This window comes from Salvelinus sp. IW2-2015, unplaced genomic scaffold (genome assembly GCF_002910315.2).
Source record: "Salvelinus sp. IW2-2015 unplaced genomic scaffold, ASM291031v2 Un_scaffold1682, whole genome shotgun sequence".
NCBI lineage: Eukaryota > Metazoa > Chordata > Actinopteri > Salmoniformes > Salmonidae > Salvelinus > Salvelinus sp. IW2-2015.
The window spans coordinates 8,900-36,671 of NW_019943082.1; the positions used below are offsets into that span (position 1 = coordinate 8,900).

Consider the following 27,772-nt stretch of genomic DNA (forward strand, 5'->3'; position numbering starts at 1 on the left):
ATGTCTTGGTGCAACAATGGCTCAGCCGCGAAGTGATAGGCCACACAAGCTCACAGAAGGTTACTAAGGCAAAAAGCAAATTTAGATTTAAAAACAGATAAAAAAACATTGTATCACAGAGCCTCTCCTCTTTCTAAAGATCTAATTTAACTGTGCTGTATATAATAATATGAATAGTGCGTAAATAGTATTTTTGTTGTCTCTTGGTGTCTGTCCTATATATAATTTATTTTAATTGGAATTTAATGTAATATATTATGTTGTTCTTGTCTATTACTGTTCTGTACTTTGTCATGTATTTGCAAGTTTTATGTTGACCCCAGGAAGATTAGCTGCTGCGTCTAATGGAGAAAGTCTACACCTTTTGTATTCGGCGCATGTGACTAATAAAATGTGATTTGATCTTAAATACTCGGTTTTCGATGTCGTGTTGTGTAGTTACTACGGTAAACAGAATACAACGTATTAGTGTCTCCGAATTGATACATTGTCCGTGTTTGTAGAGAGCTTGAAACTACAGATGTTTAGGGAATAATTAAGTCGTTTAGTAGGCCAATAATCCCAATATAATCTTGGAAGTATGACATTTGAGGGAAATTGTAATAGCAACAGCAACAGCGTTACTTCATTGTTTCTGAGCAAATGTGCGCGTGTTTTCGCGAGATTAGGGTAGGTACAACCTTCTGTGGTTTCACCACGACACCGCCAGACTTCATCAGAACACTGATGCGAGACCATTCGCCTGAAACGCATGACAAAAGGCTCCGCGCCACAGTAGTCGAAGCAACCACCATGTCCTCAATGGAAGTTGGAATGGAAGAACGACCATCGAACACTGCAACGCCGCGTGAACTCACTCAAAACCCGCTTAAGAAAATCTGGATGCCGTTGCCGTGTAAAAATGGCCTTCCCGAGAAACACATATCTCAGAGAAAGGGTTCGTATATAACGTTACCGACGTGGCTAGACAGCAAGCCGGTTGTTGCACACGCACGAATAATACATTTAATGGACGTTGTTTACGTGGTGAAAATGCATTTTATTCATAGTTCGCTAACGTTACATGTATCTCTTACTAGTTAACATTACAAACGTGCAGCCAAGCGTCAAGCCAGGTTCTTATCCATATATTGTGTCGTAACGTAATTTTCGTTGATTACGTGGAGAAAATGTAAATGTATCAACGGCGTGATCGTCAGCCAGAGAAAGAACATTAGTCTTCTTGGCAATCGATTATTGATGATACTTGCTGCCTGTTATCTGATGACTGTCTGTTCTGACTGGTTCTTCATACTGTCGTTGGACTGGCCCCTCCAGTCCAGAGCAACGTCCTTTGCTTCTCATTGTTAATCTCATTGTATATTTTGTCCTGATTTGTGAAAGAAGCAGATGCCAGTACAACAACCCAAGCGGTTGAGCATTAGTGGCAAACTAAGTCACTTTAAGGACACACTGCTCATTGAAGTATCTATTGTCTGTTTTCAGAGTACTGACTGTTCACAACAGGCCAGTAGATGGTAATCCATGATGGCATTGTTCTAAATCACCGCTCCATCCTTTATCAATCCAAACTTATTGGTAAACATGAATTGTAGTCCTGACTCCTGGCACTGGACTCTGTGGATCTGCTTCTCTAAGCCTGTATTACCCTGTTCAATAGTATTTTTATTAGTATGATTTGTTCTGTGGGTTGACCAGACATCATAGGCCACTTTCCAGTCTTTTGCATGCTACATTTTCTTCGTGAGAGATCTCTATGACAACTTCAAGTTTCACTGGCTTGGTCAGTCATAGAATATCACCATGGTTTGTAATACATAACCTGATCAGTTGCTGGCTTGCTGCACAGGTTTTTATGTTTGAAACTCACAAACATATAGGCAACTTTGACATTTGTTCCTGGCATTGACTTGTTGTATTAACACCACTGGAGTATCTTTTTCACCAAAGGGATATGATATGAAGCCGAGACACTGGCTCCTCTCTCACCCTGTCCTCTACAGACCGGGTGAGAGAAAGTGTGTGTGTGGAAACTAGGTTACAAGTCTCCAGATGCCTTGGCTTGTACTGTCATTTCACAATAGCATGCCATGGTGGCACTTGTGACATTTGGTACCTCTGCTCCTTATTGACAACATTCCCAGTACTTTCTGATATGGTTTTATTTCTTCATGTTAGATAGCAATGGTACACAGTGATTGGTGGAATCATCATATGTCCTTATCCGATTTCAACACAATGCTTCCATCTTTGCAAACTGCTCTCTTTCACTTGGTTCAATAGTTAGTGTGAGTTACAGAGGGCAGGTCAGTTGAGGGACAAAAGTTCACTTGGGAATTAACTCCAAAGGGTCATTTAGGACAATTTAATGATTTTTTTTGTTGTTATCAGAGCCCTTCACTGCTATAGCCTGCACTGTGTTCTGTTATGTTTATCTTTCAATGCCGGTCTCTGTCCAAATATAGTAGAATAATTTAACCCGTCTCTCCCTCTACTCTTTTTCCATGTGCAGTATGTATGACCAACTGCCCCACCCTGATAGTGACGGTGGGCCTCCCAGCCAGAGGGAAGACCTACATCTCCAAGAAGCTTACCCGCTATCTCAACTGGATCGGCGTGCCCACCAGAGGTACCAACTCTCAGCCCTTTTACCTGAAATTACATTTCGGCAATCCACTCACACACACTCAAACTCGTAAGAATTCCCCTCAACAGTCTGTAATAGAGGTCGACCGATTATGATTTTTCAACGCCGATACCGATTATTGGAGGACCAAAAAAAGCCGATACCGATTAATCGGCCGATTTTGATTTATTTATTTGTAATAATGACTATTACAACAATCCTGAATGAACACTTTTATTTTAACTTAATATAATACTTCAGTAAAATCAATTTAGCCTCAAATAAATAATGAAACGTGTTCAATTTGGTTTAAGTAATGCAAAAACAAAGTGTTGGAGAAGAAAGTAAAAGTGCAATATGTGCCATGTAAAAAAACTAACGTTTAAGTTCCTTGCTCAGAACATGAGAACATATGAAAGCTGGTGGTTTCTTTTAACATGAGTCTTCAATATTCCCAGGTAAGAAGTTTTAGGTTGTAGTTATTATAGGAATTATAGGACTATTTCTCTTTCTACCATTTGTATTTCATATACCTTTGCCTATTGGATGTTCTTATAGGCACTTTAGTATTGCCAGTGTAACAGTATAGCTTCCGTCCCTCTCTTCGCCCCTACCCGGGCTCGAACTAGGAACACATCGAAAACAGCCACCCTCGAAGCATCGTTATRCATTGTCCACAAATGCCGCGGCCCTTGCAGAGCAAGGGGAACAACTACTTGAAGGTCTCAGAGCGAGTGCCGTCACCGATTGAGACGCTATGAGCGCGCACCCCGCTAACTAGCTAGCCATTTCACATTGGTTACACAAGCCTAATCTCGGGAGTTGATAGGCTTGAAGTAATAAATAGCTCAATGCTTGAAGCACAACGAAGAGCTGCTGGCAAACGCACGAAAGTGCTTATTTAAATGAATACTTACGAGTCTGCTGCTGCCTACCACCGCTCAGTCAGACTGCTCTATCAAATATCAAATCATAGACTTAATTATAACATAATAACACACAGAAATAAGAGCCTTAGGTCATTAATATGGTCAAATCCGGAAACTATCATTTCGAAAACAAAACGTTTATTCTTTCAGTGAAATACGGAACCATTCCGTATTTTATCTAACGGGTGGCATCCCTAAATCTAAATATTGCTGTTACATTGTACAACCTTCAATGTTATGTCATATTTATGTACAATTCTGGCAAATTAATTATGGTCTTTGTTAGGAATAAATGGTCTTCACACAGTTTGCAACAAGCCAGGTGGCCCAAACCGCTGCATATACCCTGACTGTTTGCACGGAACGCAAGAGAAGTGACACAATTTCCCTAGTTAAAAGAAAGTCATGTTAGCAGGCAATATTAACTAAATATGCAGGTTTAAAAAATATATACTTGTGTATTGATTTTAAAGAAAGGCATTGATGTTTATGGTTAGGTACACATTGGTGCAATGACAGATTTTTTCGCGAATGCGCTTGTTAAATCATCACCTGTTTGGAGAAGTAGGCTGCGATTCGAGGCACCGCATCGATTATATGCAACGCAGGACACGTAGTAATATCATCAACCATGTGTAGTTAACTAGTGAATATGTTAAGGTTGATTGTTTTTATAAGATAAGTTTAATGCTAGCTAGCAACTTACCGTGGCTTCTTGCTGCACTCGCGTAACAGGTAGTTAGCCTGCCACGCAGGCTCCTCGTGGAGTGCAATGTAAGGCAGGTGGTTAGAGCGTTGGACTAGTAACCGGAATGTTGCAAGATCGAATCCCCGAGCTGACAAGGTAAAAGTCTGTCYTTCTGCCACTGAACAAGGCAGTTAACCCACCGTTCCCGTCATTGAAAATAGGAATGTGTTCTTAACTGARTTGCCTAGTTAAATAAAGGTTAAAAAAAAATGTCCACAATCGGTGTCCAAAAATGCAGATTACCGATTGTTATGAAAACTTGAAATCGTCCCTAATTAATCGGCCATTCCGATTAATCGGTCGACCTCTAGTCTGTAATAGTATCTAGAAAAGTAAAGCATGTAACTCTTTCTTTCCCCTATTTAGAGTTCAATGTTGGGCAGTACCGGCGTGAGTGTGTGAAGATCTACAAGTCTTTTGAGTTCTTCCGTCCAGACAACGAGGAGGGCCTGAAGATCAGACAGTAAGAAACATTTCCAGTGCTTTGATCCTCTACTGTGAACAAGTTAAAACACTGAGAAGATCCACTTGTCCTTGAATCCCCCCAATTTTGTATTTATTTATTTGAATTCACCTTTATTTTACCAGGTTTAAATTGCCTAACAATATCACGGTATTATATGATATTACTTCCTGTTTTTAACCAGTGTCTGTGATTAAGCAACCTACATTTATTTGTCTCTGCTAACCCACCAGTGGCTCTTTTAGTCTTGTCACTGCTGCCTCTGACTCAATTTTCCCACTGTCCCTTGTAGGCAGTGTGCGTCAGCAGCACTGAATGATGTCAGACAGTACCTCGCTGACAAAGGAGGCCAAGTTGCGGTGTGTACAATCACTATAAAAACAAATATAATATTGTGGCCGGATTATGTGCGCATTAACTGTCAATTCCGACACTTTTCAATCCCGTGTTACATTTTTACAAGCACAATACTAGTGTCTACATATGTGGAAGTGGTGTGTTTCTGTGATAGAAATGTGCTGTAGAAATAAATGTGTGTTTTACACTTATGTTGGCACTGGTATTGTGATGTAGATAATGAAAATTAGGTTGAAAGTGGTGGAATTGKCCATTAACATTGGGATGGGATTATCCCGTCATGAAATGCTGTGATATCTCATTGTGTATTTATTTGTATATGGATTACAGTGGAGTGGTTCTGGCAGTTTGTGATGGTGTGTGTTTCGTTCATTCTCCAGGTGTTTGATGCCACTAACACCACTAGAGAGAGGAGAGGGACCATCACCGCGTTTGCTGAGCGGAATGGCTTCAAGGTAATGGTGGCTTCTTCAACAACAAAAAAATCGAATAGCAATTTATTTTTTGTGGGGCCAGATATTGGAATATCAATTATGAATTGCAATTTTCAACACTTGGGTGAAAACTTGGTAATTCCATCAGACATGGTTAAACCAACTGTCAGGGTATAGAACATCACTTATAAAATGAGATTATATGAATGTAGAACTATGTTCCAACATTGTTATAGGCTACATATAATAATAGATAGGATTATTACACKTACATATTAACAAACATACATTTTGAACATTTGCAACAAAGCATCCTTCACTCATGCTGCCAAATATACCTTCGTAAAACTGACCATCCTACCGATCCTCGACTTCGGCAATGTCATTTACAATATAGCCTCCAACACTCAACAAATTGGATGCAGTCTATCACAGTGCCATCCGTTTTGTCACCAAAGCCCCATATACTACCCACCACTGCGACCTGTATGCTCTCATTGGCTGGCCCTCGCTTCATACTCGTCGCCAAACCCACTGGCTGCAGGTCATCTACAAGTCTTTGCTAGGTAAAGCCCCGCCTTATCTCAGCTCACTGGTCACCATAGCAGCACCCACCCGTAGCACGCGCTCCAGCAGGTATATCTCACTGGTCACCCCCAAAGCCAATTCTTCCTTTGGCCGCCTCTCCTTCCAGCTGTCAAAGCAGCTKACAGATCACTGCACCTGTACATAGCCCATCTGTAAATAGCACATCCAACTACCTCATCCCCATACTGTATTTATTTATCTTGCTCCTTTGCACCCCAGTATCTCTACCTGCACATTCATCTTCTGCACATCTATCACTCCAGTGTTTAATTGGTTTATTGTAATTACTTTGCCACCATGGCCTATTTATTGCCTTTCCTCCCTTATCTTACCTCATTTGCACACACTGTATATATACTTTTTCTATTGTATTATTGACTGTTTGTTTATTCCATGTGTAACTCTGTTGTTGTATGTGTCAACTGCTTTGCTTTATCTTGGCCAGGTCGCAGTTGTAAATGAGAACTTGTTCTCAACTAGCCTACCTGGTTAAATAAAGGTGAAAAAAAGAAAGAAAAAAAAAAGAAAAACATGATCATAAAATGTATAGTGTGCTATAAGCGCAGCACTTATTCATTAATTCATTAACATGAGTTCCTATTTTACCATTAGGCCTATTAGTTCTTAAATAAACTAAGTTCATTGTTTATTCAGGCAGCCATAGGCTGCAGATGGAATAGTCTTATGATTGTGTAATTATGTAGAGGTAGTCTCCATCATTATTATAATTTAAATGTTAAGTCAGTGCCTTAAGAACATGTAACACGTAGTCTATCGATTACAAGGTGCATCCTGTGTCCAAAACATTGGAGTCTGGTCCAGTCATTCAACACAACATTCAATGTTTAAACTTCTCCTTAAGTTTGTTATACAGTGTTGGGATGGCGACTTGGGAGAAATAAATGTGCGAGATGGAATCTTGTATCTCCTGTCCAGCTTGTTTATCATCTTCTTGAAGCAGCCTTTGCTGACTGTGTAAATAGGAACCATGTCTTTGGCTATGTGATAGTTAATTGCCTCTGTGATTTCTGTGTCGGTGGGATGTTTTTTAAATTCAAATTATGGAATAGATTTGTTGTTGCCTCTTGTCACCACAACTCTGAGGTACATTTTGCAAAACACTTGCATTTGGTTGACACCGGATTGCCTGTAGCCGAAATACTGCCATCACTGAAGATGCGCCCTTCTTTGGCACCAAATCGGCTTCTTATTGGGACTAGCAGCATTTGTGTTTCCGACTCGCACTCTCTCTTCACCAGCATGTAACTGCTCGCTCTATGCGGATTGGCCAGCATGAGCATGCCATGCAGAAGGTGAGAGAGCCCGCTTGTGATTGGTCAGCATCCTCTGTGCTTGTACAGAGGGAATAAACAGAGTCTAGCGCATCTCATTGGAGGTACCGTAGTGTCGTTTTTTGTTGTATTAATGGCATGTCAAAGAAAGGAGAAAATTGTAGCCAGCCTCTTGCTATATGGATATTGCACATGTCAATATCTCAATTTTGATCTGAATTCGATTTATCAGCCCTAGCTAGCGGCAATAACTAGAAGCTGCTGTGTGATGAATTGTAGATGGTTTATTTCAGCTGGTTGTATTTTGTTCTTGGTACCATCTCTTGTTATGACACGTCATATCTGCAGTAACATGGCTAGGGTCGCTAGCTCACCAACAACTGTAACAATGTATCTGAAAGCGAACAACTGCTTATTGGGCAAATCTATTTTTCAATTAACATTTGCAGACAAAATATAACTTACATGTTGTCAATAATCCTTTGATTGTAAGCCAACCCTGTCTGTTTTTAGCCTTGTGGTCACGCATGCATTGGTTTTGTTGGTTAACACCCTACCCATCTATGTGACTTAGATGTTTTGTCTATCCTGGGGGTTTACTGTATTCCCTTTTCTCCTAGGTGTTTTTTGTAGAGTCTGTTTGTGAAGACCCTGAAGTCATTGCAGAAAACATTGTGGTGAGTGATCATCCACAGTTCCTGTTGATAACTCTTTATAGAGAGCACCAATAAGTCTTATTTCCACTGTCTATTTCTCTGCTCAGCAAGTGAAGCTGGGCAGCCCTGACTACACCAACTGCAACACAGAGGAGGCTATGGAGGACTTCAAGAAGAGGATCAAGTGTTATGAGAACTCCTATGAGACCCTGGACGAAGTTCTGGACAGGTGAGCATCTTATCTCAATGAGGAACAAAGAGTTGTCTCCTACTATTTKATCGAAAAGCGTTCTGTGGACCGTTTTCTATTCAAAAGTTGTTGCTTTTACAGTTGTAACTGTTAATTCAAAATTACACAACGACTAGGTTCCAGTTTAACAACGTTTACTTCACAGAACATAGTCGCCACCACACTCAGGCCAGGTCCATCTCCAGTGAGACTACTGCGCAAGCGTACTAATAATCAAATGGAATCACATTTTATTTGTCACATGCGCTGAATACAACCGATGTTGTATTGAAATGCTTACTTACAAGCCCTTAACCAACAATGCAGTTTTAAGAAAAATACGTGTTAAGTAAAAAATAGATAACCTAGAAAAGAATAAGAAATAAAAGTTACAAATAGTTAAAGAGCAGCAGTAAAATATCAATAGCGAGGCTATATACAGGTGGTGACTCGTACAGAGTCAATGTGCGGGGGCACTGGTTAGTCGAGGTAATATGTACATGTAGGTAGAGTTAAAGTGACTATGCATAGATAATAAACAGAATAGCAGTAGTGTAAAAGAGGGGTGGGGTGACAATGCAAATAGTCTGGGTAGCTATTTGATTAGCTGTTCAGGAGTGTTATGGCTTGGGGGTAGAAGCTGTTGAGAAGCATTTTGGGCCTAGACTTGGCGCTCTGGTACCGCTTGCCGTGCGGTAGCAGAGACAATTTTTAGGGCCTTCCTCTGACACCGCCTGGTATAGAGGTGCTGGATGGCAGGATGCTTGGCCCCAGTGATGTACTGGGCCATACGCACTACCCTCTGTAGTGCCTTGCGGTCGGAGGCTGAGCAGTTGCCATACCAGGCAGTGATGCAACCAGTCAGGATGCTTTCAATGGTACAGCTGTAGAACCTTTTGAGGATCTGAGGACCCATGCCAAATCTTTTCAGTCTCTTGAGGGGGAATAGGCTTTGTCGTGCCCTCTTCATGACTGTCTTGGTGTGTTTGGACCATGATAGTTTGTTGGTTTTGTGGATACCAAGGAACTTGAAGCTCTCAACCCACTCCACCACAGCCCTGTCGATGAGAATGGGTGTGTGCTGTAGTACACAATCATCTCCTTTGTCTTGATCACGTTGATGGAGAGGTCTACCACTGTTGTCATCAAAAAACTGAATGATGATGTTGGAGTCGTGCCTGGCCGTGCAGTCATGAGTGAACAGGGAGTACAGGAGGGGACTGAGCACGCACCCCTGAGGGGGCCCCTTTGTTGAGTATCAGTGTGGCAGATGTGGTGTTACCTACCCTTACCACCTGGGGGTGGCCTGTCAGGAAGTCTAGGATCCAGTTTCAGAGGGAGGTGTTTAGTCCCAGGGTCCTTAACTTAGTGATGAGCTTTGAGGGCACTAAAGTGTTGAAAGCTGAGCTATAGTCAATGAATGGAGATTGCATCATCTGTGGATCTGTTGGGGCGGTATGAAAATTGGACTGGGTCTAGGGTTTCAGGGATAATGGTGTTGATGCAGGCCATGACCAGCCTTTCAAAGCACTTCATGGCTACAGACGTGAGTGCTACGAGTCGGTAGTCATTTAGGCAGGTTACCTTAGTGTTCTTGGGCACAGGGTCTATTGTGGTCTGCTTGAAGCATGTTGGTATTACAGACTCAGTCAGGGACAGGTCGAAAATGTCAGTGAAGACACTTGCCAGTTGGTCAGCGCATGCTCGGAGTACACGTCCTGGTAATCCGCCTAGCCCTGCGGCCTTGTGTATGTTGACCGGTTTAAAGTCGGGTTGCATGATATATCGGTAAGCATGTCGGAATCGGACGATGTTAGCTAAAAATGCCAGCATCGGCCGATGTGCAAAATCGATATCAAAGCTGACTTGCGTACCTATATAACGTAGGTAGATCCCATAATGACGCCACGAAAAATATAGCACTACACGTGCAACACCTAGCCTTTCATTGTCTTCTGTGTGGATCGAGCAGTCATTTGAAAGATTAAGAACATTTCAGCCAGACAACTCAAATGCGAAATCCATTAACGCCAAGATAATGGAATTCAATGCCCTTGATAATAAACCGTTCTCTGTCGTGGATGATGTTGGCTTTCGCCGACTGGTCGAGCACAGTGGGTCGCCGAGGATTTCRTACTGAGGAAAGCCGCATTGCATGCTTAAGAATATGCTSGTTCTCATACCTCTGCTGCCATTTCAATGGCATTTGAGAACATGTTTGAAACATGAACACTCCTAGCTTCATTCGAACAACTGACTTGAGAAATAAGCTCAACTGCCTCTGCAGCAGACGTGAAACCAGGAAAACAGCTTTGAGGTGTGGAATCACAGTTGTAGCAAAGGTCTGTGAGCCACCCCAGATGAAGTCATCAACATGACAGGCAAGTACTCCAGTCACATTGCAGTCTTGATCAAGCCAATAGAAGACTGCAGGATCCACTTGTGACATTTTTCCACCTGTACACAGCATTGTTGCCTTGACTTTGTTGTACCAGTAGAGTGATGCATCTGCCAGGCCATACAAACAGTTTTTTCGTTTCCTTAGTTCAGGCGGAGGTCGGATGTGAATGTCTCTTGACAGCTTTGTTCCCTGCAAAATGCACATTTGATGTCTATGGAATGACATTTCCATTTTTTTCTGGCAGATCACTGTCAGCAGCAATCTGAGTGACTGAGTTCTTTAGCAGCCAGCTCGTCAAAACCTCTAGCCACTAGATGTGCTTTTGGCACTATTCCAGTTAAGGATGCTTTAAGGGAACACACCTACCTTGTTGAGACACATTTTTGGCCAATGTCTGTGACTTCCTCAAACACTAAATTTTTCCTCCAATTACTGAGCGCATCTAATTTAGCTGAGTCAAATGACACGTCCTTTGTATCGAGTACATCATTTTGAATGTCATTCTGTTTTTCTCAGTTTTCCATTGGTTCAATTCTGAGATGATCTACAAGTCACAGGTAATTTGACCCTGTTGTACCAGAAAGTGTAGCTGGTTCAGAGTACTGAAAATTTTACCAGTTCTGGTGTTTTCTTTTGGCTTTTCCTGCTCGTCCAATGACTGTTGCTGTGTGTGGAATACCACTTTCTCTGTCCATGTATTTAACAGTTAGTTCAGTTTTCAGATTGGACGCAAAAGTCAGCACAGTACAAGCAGTCAAAGCCAACTGTTTCTTCCTACCATCCAGACAGGCAGTATCTAGCAACTTGAAAGCTAGCACTGCATTTGGGAAAACCATGTTGTACTTGCGCGTCATATTGTACTGCTGTTCGAAATCTATTATGTAGTCCGTCATTGCAACCGAAATGTCTCTAACACTGTCAAAGTTTAAGTATGCCTCGTAGGCATGGTCTTTCTCTTCTTTAAGAAACACAGAATCCAGTGCTCTGATCAGTTCTCATATCGTCATCCTTGTTCAAATCCTCCACGGATATTTCCTGTACTGTATCTCTCGCTCTTCCCACGAGCACAAGTGCTTGCTTTTTCTCGTCCAGATTAGTAACCCGTGTCCAGATTCCAAGTAAATTTTCACAACTTTCATACAACCTCTTCTCGTCGAAGTGAGGTGGCACATTGTAGTTATTGGCCATCCTCTGCTACCAATGTAAACTCAAAGACACAATGAGGAGCACGTGATGCTGTGGAGCTGAGCAGACATTGACAAACCGAGCTCTTCAAAGTTATTCCATTATTACCTAAATAACAACATTGAAACAATATTCTAACATCGGCTGATAAATTGTCAAGTACTACTTACCTTCCCAAAGAGCCATGGACCTCCGACCAAGAGGCAAGAAGGACGACCAAAACGTTGTTGATTCCCAAGATAACGATAATGCTACAGCTAGCAAGATTAGCGTTAGCCCTCATACTCAGACAACAGTTCCAGACTGGCTCTGCCGACATGCTGGCTACTCTCCTTCGGGAAATTCGGGATGGTAATAAAGGTCTTTCTCTGAAAATTGACAAGAAATCGMCTGAACTCCATTCTTCCATTGACGACCTGAAATCCTCCATGAATGGTCTCCTTTTGAGAACGACTAAGGCGGAGTTGCGCATTAGCACAGTTGAAGATACAATCACTCAACATGACCAGGTTCTGATACAACTGCAGAAGGACAATGCCTACCTCAAAAACAAGCTAGACCAGATGGAGAACCAGAACAGACATAGCAATATCCGTGTGGTGGGATTGAAAGAGGACAGCGAMGGCCGTGACCCGGTCCGTTTCTTCACTCAATGGATCCCTGATGTTCTAGGCATAATCAACTTCACCAAGCCGTTGGAAATCGAACGTGCCCACAGAACATCAGCGCCGAAACCCCGGCCAGATGAGCCCCCACGGGCCCTCCTGATCGGGTTCCTCTGTTTCCAGGACAGAGAGAAGATACTGCAACTCGCAAGAGSCAAAGGGGACATCACCATCAATGGCAAGATGGTGATATCCTTTTCCCGGATATGAGCGCGGATCTCACCAGACGTCGCAAAGGCTGACATTGTGTTTTTACAAGAAACACACCTTACAGCCAGTGAACACAAGAAATTGAAGAGGGAATGGGTAGGACACGTTTTTGCGTCCTCTTTTAACTCCAAAGCAAGAGGAACTGCAATTTTGATAAGTAGACACATCCCCTTCTGCGTCAACAACACCATCTCTGATCCCTCGGGCAGGTTTGTTTCGGTGCAGGGGCATATGTTTTCGGAGTCTTGGACCCTATTTATGCTCCTAACTTCGATGACCATATGTTTATTCAGAATGTCTTCCTTCAGGTTGCTCAAGCACCACCAGGATGGCTACTGGTTGGAGGAGATTTTAATTTTAGTTTAGATAATTGGATATCCAATTTGTTAGTAGTTACTGCCTTGTCTCATTGCTACAACTCCCGTACGGGCTCGGGAGAGACGAAGGTCGAGAGCCACGCGTCCTCCGAAACACAACCCAACCAAGCCACACTGCTTCTTAACACAGCGTGCATCCAACCCTGAAGCCAGCCGCACCAATGTGTCGGAGGAAACACCGTACACCTAGCGACCCGGCCCGCCACAGGAGTCGCTAGTGCGCGATGAGACTAGGATATCCCTTCCGGCCAAACCCTCCCTAAACCGGACGACGCTAGGCCAATTGTGCGTCGCCCCATGGACCTCCTGGTCGCAACCGGCTGCGACAGAGCCTGGGCTCGAACCCAGAGTCTCTGGTGGCACAGCTAGCACTGCTATGCAGTGCCTTAGACCACTGTGCCACCCGGGAGGCCTTGATACAGTTCTTTATAGGTCCTCTGATAAACCCTCACTTCTTACCAAAGCCGGCAAGCTCACCATGTCATTCATGAAAGATCTTAATTTGCTAGACATCTGGAGACAGTTGCACCCACAGGATAGGGACTACTCTTTTTATTCACACCCACACAACACACACACACACACACGCATAGATAACTTTTTACTATCGACCCAACTATTTCATACTGTTAGATATCGAGTATCTCCCCAGATTGCTTAGTGACCATTGTCCTCGTATTATCAATCTCCATTCCTACCAAGGTAAATGGAGCATATAGATGGAGACAAAATTCTACACTCCTAAAGCAACCCGAATTTTGTGCATTCATCAAAGAGCAGATCAATATTTTTACTTTGACAAACAAACCCTCTGCTCCTGACAAGCTTTAAAATGTGTCCCAAAGAATGAAACTATCTGAGGGGACAGATAATTTCCTATACTAAAGGGCTGAAGAGAAAACACGGTGCGGAACTGAATGTCCTTGAATCTGAAATCTCTGAGCTAGAGAACCTACCAAAGAGGCCCGACTAAAGATCTATACAGGCTTTTGGTAAATAAACTGAAATATAATATTCTGAACACATATCAAGCTGAGAGGGCCATCAATCATTAAATCAAAACAGCGTTATTACGAGCTTGGAGAGAAAGCACACAAAGTATTGGCATGGCAACTGAAAMCAGAGTAAGAGGACAATATAGAAACTCTTACTAATGAGATCTTTCGACACTACTGAAATTAATGAAATACTATGAAGACCTCTACACTTCCCAATCAAGCGATGATCTATCAGAGATCGACTCCTTTCTCTCCACTCTCAACCTCCCATGCCTGTCAGAGGAAGACAGAGAGCGCCTGAGTGAACACTTCTCAGACCTTTGTAAATGGATGGACTTGCCTCTCACTACTGGGTAGAATAAATGTAATTAAAATGAATGTTCTGCCCAGATTTCTATATTTGTTTCAATCTCTCCCTATCCCTGTTCCCGCAGCATTCTTTTCCTCTCTCGACAAGCTGACCAGACGGTTTATCTGGCAAGGCAAAACCCCTAGAGTTGGCCTTGATAAACTGACCCTTGATTACGGTCAAGGGGGCTTAAACCTCCTCAATTTTAGAATGTACTACTGGGGCTGCACAGTCTAGGGTTCTGGCTCAGAGGTTTGACAATGATCCCTCTCCTTCATGGTTGAACATTGAAAAGTTTGAGGTAAATGATGACACTGAGGCAGATTTGTTTTACAAATGGGACATAAAATCTATAAAAACCATCACAGACAACCCTTTAATCATATATTCTGTCCTGGCATGGTGCAAACTGCATGAGCTGTTCAGACGAGGGGGATTTCTTTCCCCTAAAACCCCTCTATGGAACAATAGATTGATCCCTATGTTTTTCCAGAATAGTAACTTTAGACCATGGTCTGATAAGAGGATCACTCTTCTGGAACATTGTTATGAGGAGGGAGTTCTTATGTCTTTTGATCAGCTGAAACAGAAATACCATTTGTATATACAATTATTATCTTTTTAAAAATGTACGCTCGTCTGTTAGTGTCACTTTGTCCTATTGCTGTCTAATATATTTTCACTTTTGTTTTGAATGTTCTTAATTGGAAAATGCAAAAATAAAATATATATAATTTAAAAAAAGACACAGACTAGGTTCCAGTTTAACAACGTTTACTTCACCCTATTACCACAGAACATAGTCACATCACACTCAGGCCAGGTCCATCTCCAGTGAGACTACTGCGCAGTCGTACTAATAAGAGTGATAGCACTGTAATAACAGGAATATAGGGATACTTAACAGTACAAGAATTTCCGGGTGAACAAAAAGGAGAGTAGTCATTGAGAGCCAATCAAAATCAATACAGTTTATTACAAGAATTCAGGGAGAACACCTCCAGAGCAGAAGCGAAGAATGTTTAACGGGCCTTCTCACCACCCCGAGAAGCTTGTAGGAAGTCACAACATCAGCTGCTACAGAATCACACGGTGTCACAGATATATTCAGTGTGTCCTCGAATCCAGTCTGGTGCAAACTTTAACCATAGCATTCAACACTTACAATTTGATTCTGGCAGTTCAACAGGTCAAAGGTAATAACATCTGTATTTAGTTACAACAGATAATTATAGACTAACAAGTGACAACTACTTAAACATATGGGACCCTTTTTCCAAATTTTGTTGAGTTACAGTCTTATTCTAAAATGGATCTACAAAATGTATGTGTGTGTGTGTATATATGTACAATAATGACAAAATGAAGACTGTTMTCTAGAAATTGTTAAAATGTATTAATGATCAAAAAACAGTATTCAGACAGTCACCTCCCTGTATGCTGTCTCATCGCTGTTGATAAGCAGGCCTACTACCACTGTTGTTGTCAGCAAACTTGATGATTGAGTTGGAGATGTGCGTGGCCACGCAATCATGGGTGAACAGGGACTACAGGAGGGGACTGAGCATGCAATGTGGGGCCCCCGTGTTGAGGATCAGCGTGGTCCAGGTGTTGTTTTCTACTTTCACCACTCGGCTCGTCAGGAAGTCTATTACCCATTTGCACAGGGTGGGGACATACCCAGTGCCCTGAGCTTAGTGACGAGCTTGGAGGGCACTATGGTATCGAAGGCTGAGCTGTAGTCAATGAACAGCATTCTTACATGGGTATTTCTGTTGCCCAGGTGGGAAAGGACCGTGTGCAGTGCAATGKCGATTGCGTCGTCCGTGGATCTTTTTGGTACATATGCAAATTGTAGTGGGTCTAGGGCAGTGATCACCAACAGAAACATGACTTAAACATGACTTATGCAACAACTTAATAAAACCGGGAGGTAGGAATGAGGTTTGTGCTGTAGGCCTAATGCATTTTAACAGCATATTGGCCTACCAATATTGTTTTTCTCAAACCATATTATATGGTTGTATTTCTGTATTTCTGATCAATTTGATGTTATTTTAATGGATGACAAATGTGATTTTTCTTTAAAAACAAGGACATTTCTAAGTGACCCCAAACTTTTGAATGGTAGTGTACATGGCAGTGACAATGACCGAAGAAAATTCTCTCTGGAGGTAATGTGGTTGGGATTTGATGGTGAAGTATTCCAGATCTGGAGAACAAAAGAACTTGAGTTCCTGTATGTTACCACAATTACACCATGAGTTGTTAATCATGAAACAAACCCCTCCGCATTTCTTATCCAGTTCTTTCTTCAGGTCTGCACAGTGGACGGAGATCCCCGCTGGTTGAATGGACGGGGACAATATATCCCTAGAGAGTCATGTATGTTACAGTCCCTGATGTCTCTTTGGAAGGAGATCCTTGCCCTGAGCTAGTCTACTTTATTGTCCAGGGACTGAACATTGGCGAGTAATATACTAGGAAGCAGCAACACCTGAGTCTGACTAGGGCCCTACTCCTTCTACCTCTTTAGTGCAGCTCCCGGCATGATTACGGCTGCCTCTGGAAGTTTAAACAAAGGATCCATGTCTGGGAAGTCAAATTTATTGGTAGTTAGTCTTGTCCCATCGCTGCAACTCCCGTATGGACTTGGGCGAGGCGAAGGTCGAGAGCCATGCATTGTCAGAAACACGACCACGCCAAGCTGCTTCTTGACACACTGCTCGTTTAACCCGGAAGCCAGCCGCACCAGTGTGTCGGATGAAACACCGTACAGCTTACGACTAAAGTCAGCGCGCATGCGCCCGGCCTGCCACAAGGAGCAGCTAGAGCGCAATGCGACAAGGACAAACCCTCCCCTAACCCGGACGATGCTGGTTCAATTATGCGCAGCCTCGTGAGTCTCCCGGCTGCGACAGAGCCTGGGATAGAACCCGGGTCTGTAGTGACCCCTCCCACACTGCGATGCAGTGCCTTAGACCGCTGCGCCACTCGGAAGCCCTGGAAGTCAAATTTCTGCTTGAATATCTGAAAGTTATTTACGGCTGTCGGTAATAATACAAGAAACATTCTTAGCAAATAATGTAAGAAATAACACCAAAGAATACTACAAAGTTGGCTAGGAGCTAGAAATAGGGTGATCATGTCTGTCGGCGCCATCTTGTCTGTCAAATACATGAAAATAATGAATCAAATAATTTCCAATTACATCAGTCAATTACGTTGCTTGTCCTTTTAATGTGAAATTTTTTAAAGCTGGTTTCAATGCGTGTTGTTTCTAAGAGGTGTTCTCTCTTGTAAAGTACGGGATTCCTAAAGCTCTCTGGCCTGTCCCTCGCCCCCTCTCTCCCAGGGATCTGTCCTACATCAAGATTATGGACGTGGGCCGGAGGTACCTGGTGAACCAGGTCCAGGACCACATCCAGAGCCGGATCGTCTACTACCTCATGAACATCCACATCACGCCACGCTCCATCTACTTGTGTCGCCATGGAGAGAGTGACCTCAATGTCAAGGGCTGCATTGGAGGAGACTCTGGACTCTCCCCCAGGGGCAAGGAGGTATGGCTAACTCTATCCCTAGACTTGATCTGTACCTTACATATTCTACTTTTTAATTTCTTTAATATTGAATAAGTTTACATATTTTATTATATATATATTTTTTTTTTCTCTTTTGTGTGGATTTTTTCCATGTGCAGTTTGCCAATTATCTGGGCCAGTTCATCCAGTCTCAGGAAATCAGTGATCTGAAGGTGTGGACCAGCCAGATGAAGAGGACTATCCAGACAGCTGAGGCAGTGTCTGTGCCGTACGAGCAGTGGAAGGCGCTCAACGAGATAGACGCGGTAAGAACTCACCCACGCCTTCTCAATATTGCACAGTGCCACCTGTGTGATATCAAATTAAAGTTTATTGGTCACATACACAGTTTGGCAGATGTTATAGAGGGTGCAGCAAAATGCTTATGTTACTAGCTCCTAAAAGTAATTTAAATGCAATCTATTAGGGCTGGGAATTGCCATGGACCTCACAATCCGATATTACGATACTCAGGTGCCGATACGATATATATTGCAGTTCTCATGACTCTACAGTGCCTTCAGAAAGTAAACTCAGCAAAAAAAGAAACGTCCCTTTTTCAGGACCCTGTCTTTCAAAGATAATTTGTAAAAATCCAAATAACTTCACAGATCTTCATTGTAAAGGGCTTAAACACGGTTTCCCATGCTTGTTCAGTGAACCATAAACAATTAATYAACATGCACCTGTGGAACGGTRGTTAAGACACTAACAGCTTACAGACYGTAGGCAATTAAGGTCACAGTTATGAAAACATAGGACACTAAAGAGACCTTTCTACTGACTGAAAAACACCAAAAGAAAGATGCCCATGGTCCCTGCTCATCTGCGTGAACGTGCCTTAGGCATGCTGCAAGGAGGCATGAGGAATGCAGATGTGGCCAGGGCAATAAATTGCAATGTGGGTACTGTGAGACGCCTAAGACGGCGCTACAGGGAGACAGGACGGACAGCTGATCGTCCTTGCCACGTGTAACAACATCGGTACATCCGATCATCACACCTGCGGGACAGGTACAGGATGGCAACAACAGCTGCCCGAGTTACACCAGGAACGCACAATCCCTTCATCAGTGCTCAGACTGTCTGCAATAGGCTGAGAGAGGCTGAACTGAGGGCTTGTAGGCCTGTTGTAAGGCTGTTCCTCACCAGACATCCCGGCAACAACGTCGCCTATGTGCACAAACCCACCGTCGCTGGACCAGACAGAACTGGCAAAAAGTGCTCTTCACTGAAGAATTGAGGTTTTGTCTCACCAGGGGTGATGGTCGGATTTGCGTTTATCGTCGTAGGAATGAGCGTTACACTGAGGCATCCTGACATGACCCTTCAGCATGACAATGCCATACTGCTCATTCTGTGTATGATTTCCTGCAAGACAGGAATGTCAGTGTTCTGCCATGGCCAGTCAAGAGCCCGGTTCTCAATCCCATTGAGCACACCTGGGACCTGTGGGATCGGAGGGTGAGGGCTAGGGCCATTCCCCCCAGAAATGTCCGGGAACATGCAGGTGCCTTGGTGGAAGAGTGGGGTAACATCTCACAGCAAGAACTGGCAAATCTGGTGCAGTCCATGAGGTGGCCACACCAGATACTGACTGTTACTTTTTATTTTGACCCCCCTTTTGTTCAGGGATACATTATTCKATTTCTGTTAGTCACATGTCTGTGGAACTTGTTCAGTTTGTCTCAGTTGTTGAATCTTATGTTCATACAAATATTTACACATGTTAAGTTTGTTGAAAATAAATGCAGTCGACAGTGAGAGGACGTTTCTTTTTTTTGCTGAGTTTATTTATACCCCTTGACTTATTCCACATTTTGTGTTAGACTGAATTAAATTAAAAATGATTAAATAGATTCTCACCAATCTCCCTCTCCAACACACTTGACCCTCTCCAACTCGCCTATCGCCCTGACAGATCCAATTGCCATTGCACTGCACACTGCCCTTACCCACCTGGACAAAAGGAATGCATATGTGAGGATGCTGTTCGTTGACTATAGCTCGGCCTTCAATACCATATTGCCCTATATGCTCATTACAAAGCTCACAGCCCTGGGTCTGAACTCCTCCCTATGTATCTGGGTCCTGGACTTCCTGACGGGCTGCCTCCAGGTGGTGAAGGTAGGCAGCATTACCTACTCAACGCTGATCCTCAACATAGGGAACCACAAGGATGCGTCCGCAGTCCTCTCCTGTATTCTCTGTATACCCACAACTGCGTGGCCTCAAAATTCCAACTACATATTCACGTTAGCTGACGACACGACAGTAGTAGGCCTGATCACCAACAACAGTAGTAGTAGGCCTGATCCTTCCCTACAGGAAGGAGGTAGGACACTGATGGCGTGGTGCCAGGTAAACAACCTCTCCCTAAACYTTAGCAAAACAGAGGAGCTGATTGTGGTCTTCAGGAGGAACCAGGCTGGACACGCCCCCATCCTCATCAATAAAATTCCTCTGCGTACACATCTCAAAGAAAATGAAATGGTCTAACCACACACACCATAGTGATGAAGGCACGGCAGCGACTCTTCAACCTCAGGATGCTGAAGCAGTTTGGCCCCGAGGCCCCTCAGTGTTCTACAGGAGCACCATCAAGAGCATTGGGCTGCATCACAGCCTGGTACGGCAGCTTCACCGCAGCAGACCGCACGGCTCTTCAGAGGGTGGGTGCGCACTGCCTGCCCTACAGGACACATACAACACCAGATGTTGCAGGAAGGCCAAGAAGATCATTAGAGACCCCATCCACCCAAGCAATGCCCTGTCCTCCCTGCTTCAATCATTCAGACGTGGGCAGTGCAGGAGCATCATGGCAAAAACTGAACTGAGACTACCCTCAGACCATCAGGCTGCTGAATAGCCACCACAACTAGTCAGCTACCTGCTCCCCCCCTCTCATGGACATCCCCTTCAACCACACCCTGAACTTACCTGCTACTCCCACTATGGACATTCTTTATCCTGCTGCTTCCACCCTTCTACTCCCCCATGGACATTCTTTATCCTGCTGCTTCCACCCTTCTACTCCCCCATGGACATTCTTTCTCCCTTCTACTCCCCCATGGACATTCTTTCTCCCCCGTTGCTACTTGACTTCCCACAATAGGACATTTCATATTTTCCTTCTCTATAAAAAACTCCCTCCTTATAGGACCCCCCCCCCCGCCCACCAGCAGTTGCTGATCATCAGACAATAAAAGTGCTGCACACAAATTGTCTCCCTATTTAAAACAAGATGGAGAACAGGCTATGAAGGAAAAATACTGGAGTTTTGGTGCAGGTACAGCCGACTACCCCCATAGCTACAATCTATACCAGGGGTCTCTAACAGGTTGCGAGCTACCAGTAGCCCCTGGTTAACTACCAGTAGCTATTGGTTAACTATTTAGCAGTCTTTTGGCCTGGTGGTAGGTGCTGTTCAGGGTCCGGACTGCATCGGCAGAAGATATATTAGTGAGATTTGTCAAGAACCCAGTATATAAATAAATATGGAGTGTGCATAAACAGTGTAACTAAAATGCAATATACAGATGTAGATTTAGAAAATTGTGCAAGTCTGTGATTTACTAAATATGTTGTGGTGTGTTTGAGTAACTGAAGTGGTGCATGTGTGTTTATCTTCAGGGTGTGTGTGAGGAGATGATGTATGAGGAGATCCAGCAGCACTACCCGCTGGAGTTTGCAATGAGGGACCAGGACAAATACCGCTACCGTTACCCAAAGGGAGAGGTGAGTGAGAAGAACATTCTCTAATGCCTAATTTGTTAAATCATCTTTATGTATTATGGAAGTGCTCTGCCAACCTGAATGCTGGTTTTATGTGTCAAGAAATATGTGTGAGGATTTGCTTCTGCTGAAGAGCTGTACAGTTCTTAACAATGTTTTTGACAAGCGAGCACTTCGATATGGTCATTTTCATACTTTCATGGAATGTTTGGGATTGACAGAGTAAGGCATTTGTGAAAATTCTATAGCAATATATAGTTGGAAAGCAGCTGTGTGTTTGGACAATTAAGACACTGCAGTAATCGGGGAAGAAGGGCCTTGGTCAGGGAGATGACCAGGAACCCGATGGTCACTCTGACAGCGCTCCTGAGTTCCTCTGTGGAGATGGGAGAACCTTGCAGAAGGACAACCATCTCTGTAGTACTCTACCAATCAGGCCTTTATAGTAGAGTGGCCAGACGGAAGTCACTCCTCAGTAAAAGGCACATGATAGCCCACTTGGAGTTTGCCAGAAGGTAATTAATGGACTCTGACCATGAGAAACAAGATTCTCTGATCTGATGAAAGCAAGATAGAACTCTTTGGCCTGAATGCCAAGCGTCACGTCTGGAGAAAACCAGGCACCACTCATCACCTGGCCAATACCATCCCTATGGTGGTGGCAGCATCATACCATGGGGATGTTTTTCAGCTGCAGGGACTGAGAGACTAGTCAGGATTGAGAGAAAGATGAACGGAGCAAAGTACAGAGAGCCTTGATGAAAACTTGCTCCAGAGCACTGAGGTCCTCAGACTGGGGCGAAGGAACACTTTCCAACAGGACATCGACCCTAAGCCCACAGCCAAGACAATGCAGGAGTGGTTTTGGGACAAGTCTCTGAATGTCCTTGAGTGGCCCAGCCAGAGACCAGACTTGAACCCGATTTCAACATCTCTGGAGAGACCTAAAAATAGCTGTGCAGCGTCTCTCCCCATCCAACCTGATGGAGCTTGAGAGGATCTGTAGAGAAGGAGAGAAACTCCCAAATASAGGTGTGCCAAGCTTATAGCGTCATACCAAAGAAGACTCGAGGCTGTGATCGCTGGCAACGGTGCTTCAACAAAGTACTGAGTAAAGCGTCTGAATATTTATGTAAATGTAATATTTCAGTTTAAATTTTGTATTAATTTGCAAAAATGCTTTCTACATTGTTTTCCACTGTAGACCCCATTACTGAAGATAATTTCTCATCTTGTAGTATTTGTCTGTTCCCTGGTTTTTGGGGGGTGTTTTTTATCCCCTGCCTTAAGTTTTTGTCACCCTTTTTGGCCGAGTGAGAGTCTTGGTTGGTCTGTCTGTCTCTGAGTGTACCTGACCGTTGACCTGTCCCCTCAGTCCTATGAAGACCTGGTGCAGCGTCTGGAGCCGGTCATCATGGAGCTGGAGAGGCAGGAGAACATCCTGGTTGTCTGTCACCAGGCTATCATGCGCTGCCTGCTGGCATACTTCCTGGATAAGACCGCAGGTCAGTCTCGTTGTCTCTCCTGGATAAGACCGATGGAAGGTGTTGTTTAGTCCCTTTTTTGTAGATCTCTTTTGTAATAGATTTCTGGACAAGTCTCTGAATGTCCTTGAGTGGCCCAGCCAGAGACCAGACTTGAACCCGATTTCAACATCTCTGAAGAGACCTTGGTAATGTTTGTGTGTTGTTTCTCAGAGGAGCTGCCCTACTTGAAGTGCCCACTGCACACCGTGCTGAAGCTCACACCAGTGGCTTATGGTAAGACTGGCCTTCCACTGCTACGCAGGCCTGTTTGTACCTGCTTCACTGTGAATTGTGAAATAACAGAAATATTTCACATTGGATTTAGTTGTTTATAATGCAAGAATGCACCTTTCTGTTCTCTGTGTTTTCAGGCTGTAAGGTGGAGTCCATCTACCTAAATGTGGACGCAGTGAACACTCACAGAGATAGACCGGAGGTTGGTATATCTACATACTTGCACACACAGATACTGATTTGGTGGCAGATTTGGTAAACATAAGGGGGAATCTGTGCTACGCTTGACAGATGACTCTAAACTCTGTAACCTGTGCAGCTGTAGTGCTTTTCAACAGTCCTGGTTGCAATGGCTTCATAATCAGAGGAGTGTTTAATAGTAATGCTTAGAGTGGATTTTTTATTGTAAAGATGTCATGTGCACTGGTATCAGTACTAAAGATGATGATTGTGACTAATGTTGTGACCTTCATCCATTGTCCAACACCATTTCACACGCTCATCCTGAATAAACCAATTAGAGGATAGTGGGATGGAACGACATGATTCATGATGTTATATCATCAGGTGAAATCTGTGTGATTAGGAATCATGTTCATGACATTTCTTTATCGTATACGTAGAGAAGCATTTAGGGAGTGTAACTATTCAAATTAACTTTGATAATTAAATTATTAAATGGACTTTTATCACATCCTGGGCTCTGTTTTCAGCTGGTGCTAAGGAGGCACTAGTGTCAAATGCACATTAGTTTGCAATTTAGGCATGTAAAAAAAATGYCAGACTGACATTTTCCAGTCCTAACGCCAGGTTTGTCAATTTACCTGTCGAACATCAGCTCGTTTGCACTGAGGTGGGAGGGGTGGCAATATTTGAGGTGTGTCCTTTAAAAACAAAGGCAAAAGTTACAATTTCATGCAGCACTAATGGTAAGTTTTAAGACTCACAAAATGCAGGTCTTAACGGTAACGCTGTTGATAATGGCATGATTTTAAGAGCAGAAGTGCAGCCTATCCAGCCATGATGCACAGTGCCCATGGAAGGAGACATGTGCCAGTGAACCTTATATTTAGAAACGTTAACAAATTATTGATTTCTGCCCCTTTCATTTAATTGGATTAAAAAACAAGCATAGCCTACCCTCCCGTTAAACAAGGCTGGTTTAGCAACATCGCATAGGTATGCCTTTTTATCCTGGCCAAAGGTAGCTTTTGAATAAATGGTTTCTACTGGGAGTGCTTTTAAATATTGGAGGTTTAAGCCCTTGTGCATTTTAATTATTCACAATTCACATACCTGCGTTTTGCTTGTTCAAGTAGGCTATCCATCCCCATTTTCAAAGAGCACCCCACATCCGATTTACCGAAGACATGCTCTTCCAAAATCTTCCAACGACAGATTATTATTATTTTTTTTAATGATACAATTGACAGGAGCCTAGTATTGGCTTCAATGCAATGGAAATTTTGTCTGCTATTTCTGGAGAAGTGCAAATATGATCTGTAAGGTGGTTCCATGATGTTTATAAAACATTACAGTTGTGAAGTATAATGGTGAGTGGACATTCCCCGTTCTCTTTACTTTGGATCTTTATCCAGCTCCTGTGAAAAGTTTGGATGTGTGTAAAACCCTCCATAGTCTTATTTGCCTGGTCTGTATTATATGCCCATGGGGAGCAATTATGGTGCCTGTAACTCTATTTAGACATTGCCTATTTAAAACAAGTTATTTTGTTTTTATTAGAATTGTGGACTGTCATTTTAGGCCTTATCAATAGCCTAGTGAATTTAATGTTGCTTGTTGACTACGTTTGGCATGTCCAGACTGCAATTTACAGTAGACATTGCCCCTGTATCAGTGCGAATGCTGTTGCCTATGTTTCCATATTGAAGCAATGTGTTTTAGAACAATGTGGGCTGACATGTTCAACATATTTAGCAAACTAGGTTATAACGGACTAACATTCGAATTGGGGTTACAATACATAAAAGACCATAAATACACAACTTGAAGCAACTGCATATTTAGTTATGGTTTATGTTCTGATTGGCCAGTGAAGGGCCAAGTCTTGACACACTCAACTTGTTTATTCATCAAAACCCAGCCCTTTCACGCCACCACCAACTACTCTGCCTATAATTCCAGTTGTGAAAATGGCAACTATTTCTGACTCACCCTGAACCTATAACGCTACCACCAGCGCTAAGATTTACCATTGCGCTAGGTTTGTTAGAATAGAGCCCCCTGTCTTTCCCACCCATCCTTCCATTATAGCTATTTTGTTTCCCTGATGTTTGACCCCAARCTTTTGTTTCATTGCTGAACAGAACGTAAAGGTGTCGCGGATGGCTGAGGAGGCTTTGCTAACAGTACCAGCTCATCAGTGAGATAGTATCCCTCATGCTCTCACACTCCCTTCTTTCCACTCCTCCTTCTGGCCCTGCCCCATTAACTTGTCCTTCAATCAGACACTTAGTCCTCAGTCACTCCATACCCTCTTTACTTCCTGACATCAGAAGTACTCTGATTTGTTTTGGAGTATTCAATAATAATTATAATTAACTGGAATCTAGTTAATTTGTAAATATCCCTACCATACGGGTCTGGTGTCATTTCTTTTGTTTATTGACCTGCTGCTTTTCTCCCTCTCCAAATTGACATAATGGTTTTGTAAATCAATGTTGAACTGCCAAATGTGAAGCGATTAACCCGAAGCAAATTTCAGTTCAAATATTTTCATTTTAGGATAACCTTTTTTTAAATTTAGTCTCATGGATGTATGTCACTTTTTTTTATTCGGGAAGCTCAGTATTTTATTATTATTTGTCAGTAGTGAGTCTGGATTTCAATGTGACTCACTGTCTTAATTAGTTTAAAAGTTGAATGTGTGTCTGTCGGTGTTCATAGCGTTGCACAAATGTCTACTTGATGAGGTAGTGTTTTGCACCTTTACTCTGAAACCTAAACTCTTGAGTTTCTTTAATTAGTTATTTTAAAAAGTTCATTCAGTTTAGTGTATTTTTAATTTGATCAAGTTAGATTAAATGTTAATTTTATAATCATGTATGAAGACGGCCCAGAGGAACATTTTTTATTAGAATGTGAAGGTCTCTACTCCATATGGAATATGAGGAAGTAATTTACATATCACTGTTTACTGGCTATGTTAATAAAATCGACTTGACCAGCCCTGCTGTATTTTATGTATCGATACATTGACCCTCACATTTTTGTTCTATAAATGTGTTCATAAACCTCTTTTACTGTGCTATGCAGAGCATTTGGTCCTCAACCTTTTATTAATATGCAGAGGCTGTATTGGAAGTAATTTCCTCTGTAGAGTACTAATGCCTATTCATCAGACTCAATATAAACAACTGTTTGTAGAACAGTGCATCTCTTCCTGACACCGTACCCATCACCATAACAGTAATTCTCCTCATCCACAAAGCCAACTGCAAAACATGCCTTTTTCATACATACATTTACTTGTCCTAGACACGGGCTCGGAAGTGTACATAATCAGCTGACCAGGAACAATAATGCTCAGTTGTCTAAACTAATATCTATTTCTCTAAACCATTATCTCTGCCGCAAACAAACAAATTTCACTGTGTATAGCACATAGTGTCACTCACTGAAATTAAATGCCTTGTTCTAGGACTTCTATGCCTTGAAGCTATGGGGGACTTTTTTTGAAGTTGGTAACCACAGAACATGTCCCTTATTTTGAAACTCCATGGACATGAGATTTGATTCGTCATTCTGGTGTGTCTTCAAAGGGATGTAAAACGTGTATGTTCCTCTTTCAGAACGTCAACGTTCATCGCACCACAGAAGATGCCTTGCAGACAGTCCCACCTCATCTCTGAAATGCAAGCCACTCGGATTGAAGTTTGGGCTCTCTCCTCTACCTCCCTGTTACTACGTGTCATTACTTGTGTCTCTAGTGGTACAGAGTCAGTGGACATTCTATCTGTGCAACTCACTCAATTGATGGTTCTTTGTTGGGTGATGTAATGTTTTCACAGCCTTGTCTCAAAGCAAAACACAGTACCAGTCAAGTTTGGACACATCAACTCATTCAAGGGTTTTTCTTTGATTGTACTATTTTATACATTGTAGAATAATAGTGAAGACATCACAACTATGAAATAACACATGGAATTGTGTAGTAACCAAAAAA

The 27,772-nt window shown here is 42.8% G+C and overlaps 1 protein-coding gene across 3 annotated transcripts; it reads left to right on the forward strand.

Moving 5' to 3' along the window:
• Nucleotides 1-672: 672 nt before the first annotated feature.
• On the forward strand, nt 673-27,558 carry LOC112071680 (6-phosphofructo-2-kinase/fructose-2,6-bisphosphatase 4-like). Of its 3 annotated transcripts, none has more exons than XM_024139114.2 (14): nt 673-937; nt 2,513-2,629; nt 4,670-4,766; nt 5,059-5,125; nt 5,504-5,578; nt 8,058-8,114; nt 8,201-8,322; nt 17,863-18,070; nt 18,211-18,357; nt 21,725-21,829; nt 23,202-23,331; nt 23,524-23,586; nt 23,724-23,788; nt 27,399-27,558. In XM_024139114.2, exons 1-14 carry the CDS (start codon nt 727-729, stop codon nt 27,456-27,458), a joined length of 1,524 nt encoding a protein of 507 aa, XP_023994882.1. In that variant the 5' UTR covers nt 673-726; the 3' UTR covers nt 27,459-27,558. The 3 variants fall into 3 exon arrangements, with proteins under 3 accessions (XP_023994882.1, XP_023994883.1, XP_023994884.1); XM_024139115.2 differs by lacking the exon at nt 27,399-27,558 and adding an exon at nt 25,914-26,529; XM_024139116.2 differs by lacking the exon at nt 8,058-8,114.
• The last annotated feature ends 214 nt before the right edge of the window (nt 27,559-27,772 follow it).

Excerpts from the sequence above, each read along its gene's own strand:
- LOC112071680 (XM_024139114.2), top strand. The coding sequence starts at position 727 with ATGCGAGACCATTCGCCTGAAACGCATGACAAAAGGCTCCGCGCCACA. Across the intron at positions 21,830-23,201 it reads ACCGTTACCCAAAGGGAGAG|TCCTATGAAGACCTGGTGCA; the intron begins GTGAGTGAGAAG and ends CTGTCCCCTCAG. Across the intron at positions 23,789-27,398 it reads CTCACAGAGATAGACCGGAG|AACGTCAACGTTCATCGCAC; the intron begins GTTGGTATATCT and ends TTCCTCTTTCAG.